Raw genomic sequence first — 13,535 nt, 5'->3', positions numbered from 1 at the left:
CCTCCTGGGATGAAGTTTCATACCAGGAGACCACTGCAGTCAGCGATTGGCTGTAGTGGCGGTCACATGAGATGAAGCGCCATCCCAGGAGATAGACCCCTGACGTCATCCAGGCCGGTCTCCGCTATTTGTTGCGGGATTTACCTCCCCCTTGAATTCAATGGGGAAAACCTGCAACAAATAAGCAGCGGTTACGCAAATACAATTTTCATGCTGCGGAATACAATTTTTCACCGCAGGTCAATTTCTGAGCGTTTTTTTCCGCTCAGTATTTACGCAGCGTGTAGATGAGATTTGTTTTATCTCATCCACTTTGCTGCTACTGTATTTGCTGCGGATTTTCCACAACTAATTCCGTCACGGAAAAAACGCAGTATTTACGCAACGTGTGCACTGACCCTAAGTGTAAGCTACAACGGTGATTTTTGGGATCAGGAGAAAGATCACATATGATGTGGACTACAATGCTCGACCATGCTGGTACTTGTGGTGTTACGCTGCTAGAAAGCATTACCTTCAGAGGATCTGGTGTGTGCAACTATGGATGGAAAAGAAAAGATCAACAAAAGGCTTAAGGCATAAAATATAAAAATGTCTGTCATCCCCTGTGGAGCTGCCGGAATATATTACCTGTTCTCTGATTAATCAGAGCATTACCATGTAATAAATCCTCCCATGACTCAGCGCAGTCATTTAAGCAATGATTGTAAAACGACATTTTACTTGAGATCCAATGGCGCTCGTGATGAGTAGCTCACTGTTTGGAATAATTGCGTATTTTCTGCTGGATGCTGTGGGACAGCCACCCCTCCCTCCGCACAGCATGCCTAGCAATTCTTTCTGTGCTCAACAGGAAAAGGCAGGTATTCACCTTTGACTTACAATCTGCAGAAACACCTGCTCTAAACTTTTATGGTGCACTGGCGACATCTGCTGGTTCATTTGTAGTATGCATGTCAGATGAGGACAACTTGAAGAGATTGAGATAACGCTTCAGAAATTACATAAATACTTCAGCAATGCAGGCTTTACAGATCACTGCAAGCACATTATTAGTGGTTACATACACAATCACAAGAAGGGTTGTCTAAGATTTAACCCTCCCTCTCCCATTTATTCAAATCTCTCTTTTCCTGGTTGGACATGTGCATCTTTTCAACCTTACTAAGGCCTTAGGCCTTATTCACACGAGCGTGTGGGTTTTTTGCACGTTGCTGTACCGTGTGTTATCTGTATTTGGTGCGTGGCTGCATGATTTTCGCGCATATGACATCGTTATGACACTCTGTTTTTATGTTTAGAAACAGAAATGAAGGAGGTGGTTTTATTTTTCCCTTCGTTTCTTTAACAACTGTTGCGCGAATCACGCGCAGCACACCGGAATTGACTTCAATGTGTGCGTGATGCGTGAAAAACGCTCAACTATAGGACATGTCGTGAGTTTTACGCAGCAGACTCACGCTGCGTGAAAATCACGGACTGTCTGAACGGCCCCATAGACTAACATAGGTCAGTGCGACGTGCGTGATTTTCACGCGCGTATCACGGACGTTAAATACGCTCGTGTGAATAAGTCCTAACTATGTAAGATGGTCTGGATACAAGAGTGCTTCATTTCCAACAAAGCACATGGTTTTAAATGTGAGGGTATGTTCACACGGTTTAGCAAAATATGTCTGAAATTACGGAGCTGTTTTCGCGGCGTATTTTACGGACATTATTGGAGCTGTTTTTCAATAGAGTCCATGAAAAACGGCTCCAAAAACATCCCAAGAAGTGACCTGCACTTCTTTTTCGCGGGCGTCTTTTTACGTGCCGTCTTTTGACAGCGACGCGTAAAATAACACCTTGTGGGAACAGAACATCGTAAAACCCATTGAAAGCAATGGGCAGATGTTTGTAGGCGTATTAGGGGCATCTTTTCAGGTCTAATTCGAGGCGTTAAATGCCCGAATTACGTCTGAAAACAGTGCGTGTGAACATACCCTAAGGCTGGGTTCACACAACCTATTTTCAGGCGTATTATGCCTCGATTTACGCCTGAAAATACGGCTCCAATACGCCGGCAAACATCTGCCCATTCATTTGAATGTGTTTGCCGACGTACTGTGCCGACGACCTGTCATTTACGCGTCGTCGTTTGACAGCTGTCAAACGACGACGCGTAAAATGACTGCCTCGTCAAAGAAGTGCAGGACACTTATATACATTATATGCAGGACACTTCTTTGGATGTAATTTGAGCCGTTTTTCATTTAATTCAATGAAGAACAGCTCTAAATTACGGCCGTCAGAGAAGCCTCGCAAAATGCGAGGACGAGCAATTACGTCTGAAATTACGGAGCTGTTTTCTCATGAAAACAGCTCCGTAATTTCAGACGTAAAAGCAGTTTACGTGTGCACATACCCTAATACTCACTCTTTGACTCTCACATCTCTTCTCTACATTCATTATTTTACTACCCAAAGTAATGTACATAAGGATAAGGGGACCCCAGAGCAGAGACCCTACTCCTAACCGCCTGGGACAGGAGGTCCTGGAGTCCATCATATGTGCATGACGTCCATACATTCTGCACTTTCTTGTTTGCTGACATCACAGCACCTGTCCAGAACACCTCCATGCGCAGGTTCCCACCACACATTAGAATAGCAATAAGACAAACATGGAATGAGCCCCTTCCCTCCGAGGGGCCTATAGCAGCTGCATAGTCTTCCTCGGTGGTATGTATGCCTTTGCTATATTTTCAGCACATCCCCTTTAATTCTCTATTGCTGATTTGGCTGGGTAGGATTTCATTATTAGGTTATGTTCACACGGCCTATTTTCAGCCGTTCTTTGGGCCGTAAACACCCCAAAAAATGGCTATTAATGCGGGGGCTGAACTCCTCCAGACATCTGTCCATTGATTTCTATGGGAAAAACGTTCCCACAGGCGTTTGTTGTTTTTTTTTTAAAAACGGCCGCGTAAAAAAAAAAAAATCTTAAAATGTGCATGTCACTTCTTGAACCGTTTTTGGAGCTGTTTTTCATTGACTCAATAGAAAAACAGCTCCAAAAACGGCCGTAAAAAATGCTACAATGCGAGTTGCTTAAAAAATGGCTGAAAATTAGAGGCTGTTTTCCCTTGAAAACAGCTCCATATTTTCAGCCGTTTTTTGTTAAGCATGTGAACATACCCTTACTGTAAAGAACCCTTTACTATATTGATGTCTAAAATGCCTTTCCTCCACACACAATGAATGGCCCCTGGTCGGTTGTAAAGTCCTTCGAAAGAACAGATCATGTGCTAGTTCTTTGTATTGACCAAACATTTACTTATACATGTTAATAAGATCACCTCTAAGGCTTCGTTCACATCTGTGTTGGGGTCCCATTCTGGCGTTCCGTCTGAGCTTTCCATCAGAATTGGACCCTGAACAGACGCAAACTGACACAAACGGAAACCACATCCCCATTGATTTCAATGGTAACGGATCCGGTGCCCATGGTTTCCATTTATCTCTATTGTGCACCGGACCCGTCGTTTTGCCGGAAGCAATAGCGTAGTCAATGGTGATGGAAACGATGAATGGTGATGGAAACGGTGTCAGTTTGTGTCTGTTCGGGGTCCCGTTCTGACGGAAAGCTCTGACGGACTCCAACGCAGATGTGAATGAAGCCTTAGCCCAATTTTTCTAGCTTTTCATTGTAAGCGACACCTCCCATCCCATTTCATAATCTATATAAAGTAAGAGATAAAAAGTCTGGTACCACAACCCTCATGGGGCAGGAATGCCTCATAAGATACCATAATATAACGCATATAGTTTATGTCCAGGTTCCCATGTTGCCTTTTATTGTCCCTGAATTAATATCTAGTCATAAAGCTGGAACAGAAAACAGTTATTTATGCCAACAGTGTTCAACCTTTTATACACTCATTATTTTATACACTCATTTATTTAATAAAAATTCAGCTGAACCTGAAATTATTAACATCTGTTAAAGGGGAATAGGCTGAGGTTTTAAAGAGGACCTCTCAGCACTCCCGACATGTCTGTCTTAGTAAATTATTGTATTCACCATAAAATAAAAATTCTGGAGCATCATTTCTTAGAACACTGCATTATGATATTCCTCTGTTATTCCTCCGGGACATATATAAATAAACTGACAACTGGGAGTTACCATTCACCTTGTCAATGGGAGTGTCCCAACAAACTCTGACACTGTCCAATCAGTGCTGACAATATCAGACTGCGTAGGGACACGCCCCATTGACAAAGTGAAGAATAATGCACAATTGTCAATTTATTCATACATTTCCAGGAGGAATAACAGAGGGACAAAATAATGCAAAAATGCTCCAGAATTGTTATTTTAAGGGTATTTACTAAAACAGACACATCGGGAGAGCTGACAGGTTTTCTTTAAGCTTTTTGTGTTACCAGGCATGTCATGATTATTGTGATACTTCTGATTAGTTCTTTATGGTGGAACTTAAATATATACAATTATAATTTCTGATTCACGTTCTGTGTCTTGACCCCACAGATCTCTGCTATCTCTGTTATATGGGTATTTCAGAAGTTCTCGGAATAGCCGGATACCGCTGCAATACACTACACAATTCAGAAAATTGGTTTTTGAACGCTGAATTTTGTTACAGTCAGTCCATTACTGAAGATACTCAGGCACGAGGTGACCTGATGGGAATGGTCTTTCAGCAGCACAGGGCATACTAACTTTCCACGACACCGACTATATGCTATAACAAAGTCACTGTCACCCCATAACTGCACCCTGCCAGCGGCTACATTGTCCGCAGACAATGGCTATCTATTTGAGGAGTTGTTAATAAAATTGCTCTGACTTTTACATGGCCTGGCAGGATCAGGTACATGCTGAGTTAATATCTTCCGCTTTCTGTATATTACATTTGGATAAAATGTGGGATTATATAACAATGGTCCTTGTACAAAGAAAAGTATTAGAGTCCCTACTGATCTGTATTAGGGAGTTTAGTCTTTCTGTGTGCTGCCGTAGGATGGCTCCATGAAGTACTGTGATCTACCCTAGAAGCAATGGAAACCTCTAGAATGCAGCATACGATGGGTTCCAAATGATTCTGTGAGAAAAAAAAACCTTTGTATAGCAGATTATGGTGCTATATTACCTATCCGTATAATGTGTGACTGAGGCCCTGCGGTGTGGATTTAATTCCGCAGCATGTCAATTTATGCGGCGATTTTGTTCATTTTCCGTTGCGGGTTTTGCCCCATTGAATTCAATGGGGATGTAAAACCTGCAACAGAAAGCCAAGTGTTGCGACTTTCGCGGCGTAATTACAGCCATGAAGAAAAAAAAATCATACTTACACAGAACCTCCTCCTCCTTTCTGCAGTCCGGCCTCCTGGGATGACGTTGCGTCCTATGTGACCACTGCAGCCAATCACAGGCTGTAGTGTCACATGGCCTGAAATGTGATCCAGGGAGGCCAGAGCAGACGTTGGAGGAGTGAGGTGGTAAGTATGAACGGCTTTCCTCCACAGCGGAATTTCTGTCTGAAAAATCTTGATTTTTACGCAGCGTATCCGTTCTGTGGGAACCCGGCCTTATAAATGAACCAGGAAGACCAGGATGAGCAGTTCCTAAAAAAATATTGGGCCAGATTAATTATTACAGGTTAAAACTAGACAGACCTCCAAAAGATGTATCAAATGTTTTACAGTGGCGCGCGCTTGTATGATACATTTGGCGCATCTTCCTAGACATGTTAGACATGTTTATTTTCCTTATGCCTCCTCTTGGTTGGCTTACTTTAGACCAATATTGTTTGCCCAAATTTTGGTGAAATTTTGGTGTCTTCTAAGCCATGCCCCCTTTCTAGACACTTTTCAAAACTGTCTTATGTGAAGCAAAAACTGTCTAAAACACGTAGTAAATCTGGCTTAAGGCATGTGCCCGGTTTTGTTTTGTTTTTGTGCAAATTGAGCCGGAATCCTGCCAAGTTTAGCTTTAGCAAATCTTCCAATTGTTCTTTGAGTGTCATCTCAGGCAATTAGAATTTTCGTTATTCATACGAAGAGAAACATTTGAACTCAAAGACCTCAAGTGAATTTGCAACTTCTCCATCTCTTCAACACAGAGCCCCTTCCACAACAAACCCCGCGTAAAAATGTCTACACATTATTCTTCTGTCTTGTCTGCTCATTGTGTGTTACCCCCTTCCAGTACACAGCTAGAAGCTATCATGAGGCCTACACGCTCTATCCACGATACCCATACTAAATAATTCCTTCAAAGAAAAATAAAAGTCAACAAAAACAAGCACAAAACAAAATTTTCCCTATTGGGTGGGGAGACGAGACACTGGTATATTATCCTTATGTATTTTTAATGGGGAAAAGAGCAAAAATATTTCCTAAAAGTGAATTTTTTCTTCTTCATATGTTTCCGTAGCGGCGCTAAACATTTCTCTTTGATGAATCCGCTCCCTCATCCACTGCTAATTTCTGTGAATAGAACCCCAAGCTTTCCTGACTGCATGTTTTGCTTTTCAAACCGTCTGATGACACCCAAGTCATCCGCAATGTATTATTCAAATATCTGTGGGCATAATCCATTATTTTCTTCACAAGAGAACATTCATATTTAACGAGGCCCACAAAAGCCGACGACGTCACAGGCAACAGGTTTTTTTTTTCTCTCTCCCTGGGCTCCCGTCCTTTAGAAGGAGCAGGAGAGGGTAATTACGCTTGGTATCTCTTCCCCACAAGTTTAGGTCCATGAATAAAGCATTAGTCTATTGTCATCCCTGCTAACAAGCGGAATAGAGCGTACCGAGACCATTGCAATGCACCAGGCGCTTCTTCTGATAACTTCATAGAGAAGTCTATAGAAGACGACGACGATTCCTTCACTTACAATACCTATTGACTTGTCATATACATTGTCATTTCTAAGAAAGTTCCAATTACACATAATGCTAGACGTGTGTGACTAGACACCAGCAGCAGATATAATACTGGTTCACGGGACTGATGGCTTCCAGGCTGGTCCCTGCGCGCTCCTTCATGTGACCAAATTAACACGCTTGAGTTGCACTAATTTTCTACTAAAGCGGCAAAACTGGAACGCGCTCAACGTTCCCAAAGGGCTATATTTATATTCCAAACACTGCAACCTCCAGCTATGGAGCTGAGATAACAAGCAAGGAGCCTCAAGACATATTAGGACTGGATATGCAAACATGTAAAACCTGCCTATACACGCAGCTAAGTATATAAAACTAGACACAAGGACTTACTGACATAAAACAAGCCAACTAATAAGGTGTCCTACGCTGTAGACAGCGTTAGGAATGCAACTTTCCATTACAATTAACCACAGAAGACAAGTTTTAATATCCGAGACTACAGCTGTTCTAGAAATGGAACGTCACCAACGCGTCGGCCTGTACATGTACCGACTTAATTGTTATGTACTGTTATATAATAATACAGAGGATACAATCTAGAGATGCAAATTCCGTTGTATAAGACATCCACCAAGAGGGGGCAGCACAGATCTTTCCTGTATATAAACCATGCGTGTGTTATATCCATATTACAGTTCTGCTAAATTTTGATGAAAAGTAAGAAATGTTTCTACATAGTAAAATTATAATTGTTACAAACACAATATCTCGATAAATATTAGGACACAGACGAGGACGCAGACATGTCAGACCACACTTGACTTCAACTTGAGTGAAGTCATAAAACAGTCACTTCTATCCTATAGTAGTAAATTTCATGAATGCATAAAAAAAATATCTTACTTTATAGCAATGGTCTCCAACCTGCGGCTCTTCATCTGTTGCAAAATTACAACTCCCAGCGTACCCGGACAGCTGTGGCTTTCAAGACATGCTAAGGCCTCATGCATAGGACCGCATTGGTTTTGCGCTACGCAAAACAATGGGTATGTTGTGGTCTGTCGGACAGCAAAAAAACCCTTATTGTGCATCCGTGTGTCATCAGGACTCACGGATCCACAACAGTTCACCAGTCTTGGTCATTCCGCAAATCCGGATCTTAAAATGACTTGTCCTGATTTGCGCCCCCCGCACTAACCTGTGTAAATCACGGTCGTGTGCATGGGGCCCTAGAAAAGAATAGGCTCCGAATTTATCACCAAAAATGTGGATAAATTGCGGCCGCAAAAATACGGTTGAGTGCATGAGGCTTAAGGGTTGCATTTTTGCAGTAGAGAGCCACAAGTTGGAGACCACTTTTCTATGGGACCATAAAGCTTTACATCAAGGCATCACATTTATACATATTCTTTCCTGTGTGGGTTTGAGGCTGGGCTACTAATAGTACATATCTGTAGAAACCCCAGTGCCAGTAGCAATAAAGCCAGCACCAGTTCTGCAGCCCATTGTGGGTGCACGGAGTCATATGGCCTTTATCCTCGAGCTGTGCTCCGAAAAACTTGAATGGGCCATGCCACGTAACTGTTATGGTGCCCGTTTTCTCATAATGGAGTACCTGTAGTGTGACATGGTGGGCATAGATCTGCACAATGTTTTCCTAAGGATTTGACTGTCATGCAACAGTAATGCCACCCCAAGGTTTCTCAATTATGGCAATACGTGAGTGGACATCTACCCCTGGCCTGATGAATCTGACACATGGGTGACATTGCTCTTTTATATGCATTGTATATTATCCACTGGACAGGACGACTGAATATGATAGCACTTGGAGTACAGCAACTTCACATCTTAAGTAGCCTTCACCAGGTCATCACAAATAAGCAGCCTGGATGAAATCCCCCTGGACCCATTGTCAGTATTACCTTTTGATAAGCACGGCAAATAGATTTCCTCTAACTGTGGAGAATCATGAGGGATAATGATAAATCGGATCTTACCGGAGGAAACAGATTAAATTCACCTTAAACTTGTCATTAACAAATCTCTTCACTAAATGACAAATCCTTCACCAGCCTTCCACTCAAGTGCACCCAAGAAATTGGCAGTAATGAGATCATGGCGTCCCTGACTATTATCTCCTTCATCACCCAGGAGATGAATACAACACTTGCAACCAAGGGAAGACTTGATCTATGACAGTTTCAATATATAAGGGGGTGCAAGTAGTCTGGACTCATAAAATTCTGTCTGAACCCTCATAATAAATTGGGGGCAGGGTACCCTGAATATCCCTGATAATAACATAGTTCACAACTATCCCTAGTGCCTGATCCTGTGCTTGTGTATAAGAGGCGAGATGATATTTAGAGGAGCAGTACAACTGAGGTGCACGCTGTGGAGCAGAAGTGGTGTTCATGTATTTGGGTCAAATGTATTGGGATTGATCAGCTCCTGAGCTATAGTCCAATGCTCCTGCCCTGTTCCAGAGGTTACAGCTGCACAGTTTCTTCATATTTTATAGCTTGCAGCAAGTTTAAGAAGGTGTTAATCAATTGCTGGGGTAACAATTGCACCCGCACCCACGTCCAAACAATTTGGGGGCCCACAGTTAACCTGGCAACATGAGGGGTAATTTTAAGCTACTGGGTCCTACTGTAAAATCTGTAAAGAGGCCCCCACCTACTGTACCCTATGCCATTTATAATACTGGGCCAGTTGTGGCTTCTTCTAAATATACAATAACTATACAAATGAATATAATAGTTTATAATGTAATGAATATACAGTACATTAAATATAGCATGATGGCATGTGTGGTCATTGGCAGTTGAGTGTTCCTGATAGCTTGTTAGATGCCACCGGTATGATAAGCGCTGAACATCTGTGAGCCTTTAGTGTAGCTAAACGTTCGACAAACTTCTGACATGTCATAGAGACATGTCAGAAGTTTGGATTGGTGGGGTTCCGAGCACTGAGACCCCCACCAATCGCTAGAACGAAGCAGCTGAAGCCCTCGTGTGAGCGCTCAGCCGCTTCGTGTCTGTTCGGCTTTTTATGGAAATAAATGTATCGGTGTACGGACACAATAGAAAGTCTATGAGCCCGTACTCCAATACATCGGCTTACCGGAAAAAGCTGAACAGACACGAAGCGGCTGAACGCTCACACGAGGACTTCAGCTGCTTCGTTGTAGCGATTGGTGGGGGTCTCAGCTCTCGGACCCCCACCAATCCAAACTTCTGACAAAAACGGACACACGGATCCGTCAAAAACGGCCGATAAAATGGTGATGGAAGTGTGGCTTTTCTCCTCCCTGCTTGCAGTCTATATGTTCACACAGAGTTTTTTTGCCAGGTCCAGCCATTTATTTTGGTATTCACACCAGTAAGTAATAGTATATTCATAGGATGTCATAACTTATTGATTAGTGGGAGTCCGACCTCTGGGATCCCCACTGATCAGTAGAACAAAGGCAGTGTTAGCTAAAGGATCTCTACCATAGAGGTAGCACATGCGGCTGCTTATGGGGCTCGTGGAGAAAAGGGGGCCAATTCCAGGTAGGTCTTGTTTTTATTTTATCAGGTAATGAGAACCTGCACGGGACTGTCGTCATAACATGTCCGGCAATGTTAGAAAACAAGGAAAATGTACTAGAGCCATAAAAATAGGATGGGGAACCCCGGCACCTCCGGGTGCATCGCAGGTGACTAGGAATGTGGTGTTCTCAAGCAGCCGCTAAAGGGGCCTAAGTTTTATCTTTGCTATGAGGCCCTTTACACTGTGAACACCACTGCTGATCAGAAAGTTCTGGCGTATGCTAGTGATGGGGAAAACCCTTTACTAGATGTAATTGTTGTCCCAATACATTTATATATGTGGCACCTGTTCTTTTCACCATATGTTCTGACATACTCGCTCTGGAATATATTGATTGATAACTTGGGCCTCAATGGGTCAAGTGTTTTCACGTGTCGATATTCTGTGTGTAATGAAATGCTGGATCCTAAGGGTATGTTCACACAGAGTTTTTTGCAGGGAGAAAAATCTGCCTTCAGGAACATTGAGGCAGATCTGGATCTGCCTGCACTCACTCTGCTGCTTTTTTTGCGTCGTTTTTCGCAAAGTTTTTCGGCCGCAGCCATTGAGGCAAAAAATGCAGCGTAACCGCTTCCTCTGCCTCCCGTTGATGTCAATGGGAGGTCATAGACGGAAACGCCTGAAGAAAGAGCAAGTCGCTTTTTCTTCTCAAAATTTTTTTTCGCTCATTAGGAAAAAACGTCAACGCCTCCCTTTGAAATTAATTAGAGTTGACTTCGGATGTTTTTTTGGCGCAGTTTCAGTGTCAACAGCGCCAAAAAACTCAGTGTGAACAGGGCCTTAGATGAATTGCAATACCATTCAAAGTTGGACTAGTAGAGATACAAACTTACATTTGCCTCAGTTGGCCACATGTGCGAATCGTTATTTTTCTATTTATCGTGAAATGCCACTGCTTGTTACAAGTTATTTTTCTGCCAATTTAATGGTCACGTCCGAGTAAGCTCTATCACTCCACAAAGCAAAGCAAGCAAGGATTGTGATCCATCATTTGCAGAATGGAGATAAGCGGCGATGAGTCGGCACATTTAATGCTACTTCATGAAACTGATGGGGAGGTAAAGAATGGGCATGAGAGACGGAGGGTGACAGGCCATTACTTACCAAAACTAAGCCTCCTGTGCTCTACAGAAAGCAGGTGCATTAAGAAGAAGAGAAGAAAAAGTTAGTCGTATAGCAGAAAATAATAGCCAAAGTAACATAAATCACTTCACACATCCATGAGTCAGCGTGAATAAAAGCAGAGGACCAATCAGATCTAAGCTGTCATTTTCCTCCAAGTACAGGCTAAAAAATAAAAGCAGATATCTAATTGGCTGCAAAGAGACCATCATTACGTTTCACTTATCCAAATTTCCATCATGATTTTCCATTTGCTTTTGTGCTACTGGACCATAAACAGGGTTTTTGATGCAAATCTACATAATTATTGAGTAACTACTATATATTTTACTTGTAGTATATGATTTTCAGTTATTTCATATAGTTTTCTTAATACACACCCATAGCTACAAAATTCTGCTGGTTGCCATTGGAGACAGACAACAGTTTATCTTCACTCTGCTGTCAGACATGTGACCTCACAGCATAGCTTTAACTGTGTAGGTCTGTTCACATTGACATTATGGTTCAATTCCTAAGTTTATGTTGGTGGGCAAAATAGTGCAGTATGCTAAGCTACCTGGTTAAAAAAAAATGACTGACCTCATTATAAGTCAATAGGATCCATTACAAAGTGGATCTGTCATATAACATATGATATGGATCTTTTCAAAATGAAAACTATGACACTAGTGTGAACAGAGACTAACTGAGACCTGCGCTCCCATAATGCACCACTCAGTCTCTGGTCACACAAATACAATTGATTTCTAAATGTAGCTTTAACCAGGAACGTAGATCAAATCAGTACAAGATGAGAAAACTAATTATAAAGTTATTCTGCACTTTGTGTCGATTTGACACGTGAAATGTTGTAGATAAACTTAGCGTTCGGGTGATGGTGATCAGAAAATAAATTGAAATACAATATAAATGTCCTAAAGCTTTTTACAATAGAAGAAGGTGGGAGAAGAAGATACAGTACAGGCCTAGCAGTCAAATGGAAACTTCGAAAAGTAAAATCCAATAGCTACAAGAGCCCCCGGTGGGATTCTATGATTATTTGTACTTATTGCCATTGGACTAAATGTTCCCAAATCCTGTTTAGAAGCATTTGTGATCATATGTTTTATTATTGTGTAACTGAATCCTTCCTTCCTGATCCTGTTCTGCCAAATGAAAGCTTTCTCCTTGCATGTGGTATGTGGGAATATTATCCACATTGATGCTTCCAACAAACACAAGGGCCCAGGTTTTTATACTATGCTGCTATTCACTCCGGCTCCTCTGGGTCATACGGCTTCGCCCACCTTCCGCTTTTTAATGTGTCTGAGAATCAGGTCGACTCAGGACAGCCACATATATTTTCAAGGTACGGTAATTCGGATCAAATATCTGCAGAAGATGCAAAACACTGAAATAGGAACTAAGATAAGAAGAAAATATTTGTTTCATTGTTTCAGCTCTAGAATATTTCATATTTGTGATGTGGCATATTTAAAGGGAAAGTCCTACAGCTTCTGACATCATATAGAGAAATGAGAAGGTGGTATCAATAGGGGTCCACCACCAATTCCCAAAACGTTTCAAATCTCAGACTCAGGGTTCTTTAACACGTGCAGAATTCCTGCCCATAACAAGCGCCGTTCAACCATATAGCAGGTCGATCAGCGCTCGCTTAGCTCCTATACATGGAGAAATCATCAGTACTGTATGTGATCAAACGATCGATAGTACGATCGCTCGGGCACATACTGTGTTATTATTGTCGGCAGCAAAATTCCTGTTTGCATGTGGTGATGTGCGATCGACAACCGATGATTTTCATGCCCCTGAGTGCTCATTTGTCGGCTGTTCACTGGGCATGTATACATGGGCCGATGATCAGGAACGAATGTTCGAGATTGTGCTCGTTCACCCAATCATTGGCCC

The 13,535-nt window shown here is 42.2% G+C and overlaps 1 protein-coding gene across 11 annotated transcripts in view; it reads right to left on the bottom strand.

Annotated features, from left to right (window-relative positions):
- AGRN (agrin) overlaps positions 1 to 13,535 on the bottom strand; it is a 380,231-nt gene that overhangs the window by 256,527 nt on the left and 110,169 nt on the right. For 8 of the 11 annotated variants that reach the window (XM_075839715.1, XM_075839712.1, XM_075839713.1 and 5 more), the window contains exon 3: positions 11,607 to 11,627. The exons of the other annotated variants lie outside the window; for them this stretch is intronic. In XM_075839715.1, coding sequence (XP_075695830.1) covers positions 11,607 to 11,627 — 21 coding nt within the window. The remainder of the gene's footprint in view (positions 1 to 11,606; positions 11,628 to 13,535) is intronic. 11 annotated transcript variants of the gene reach the window in all.

The sequence above is a fragment of the Rhinoderma darwinii genome, chromosome 10, assembly GCF_050947455.1.
Source record: "Rhinoderma darwinii isolate aRhiDar2 chromosome 10, aRhiDar2.hap1, whole genome shotgun sequence".
Classification (NCBI taxonomy): domain Eukaryota; kingdom Metazoa; phylum Chordata; class Amphibia; order Anura; family Rhinodermatidae; genus Rhinoderma; species Rhinoderma darwinii.
The sequence above is the reverse complement of the archived record's forward strand: the minus strand, read 5'-3'. Positions and strand labels throughout refer to the sequence as shown.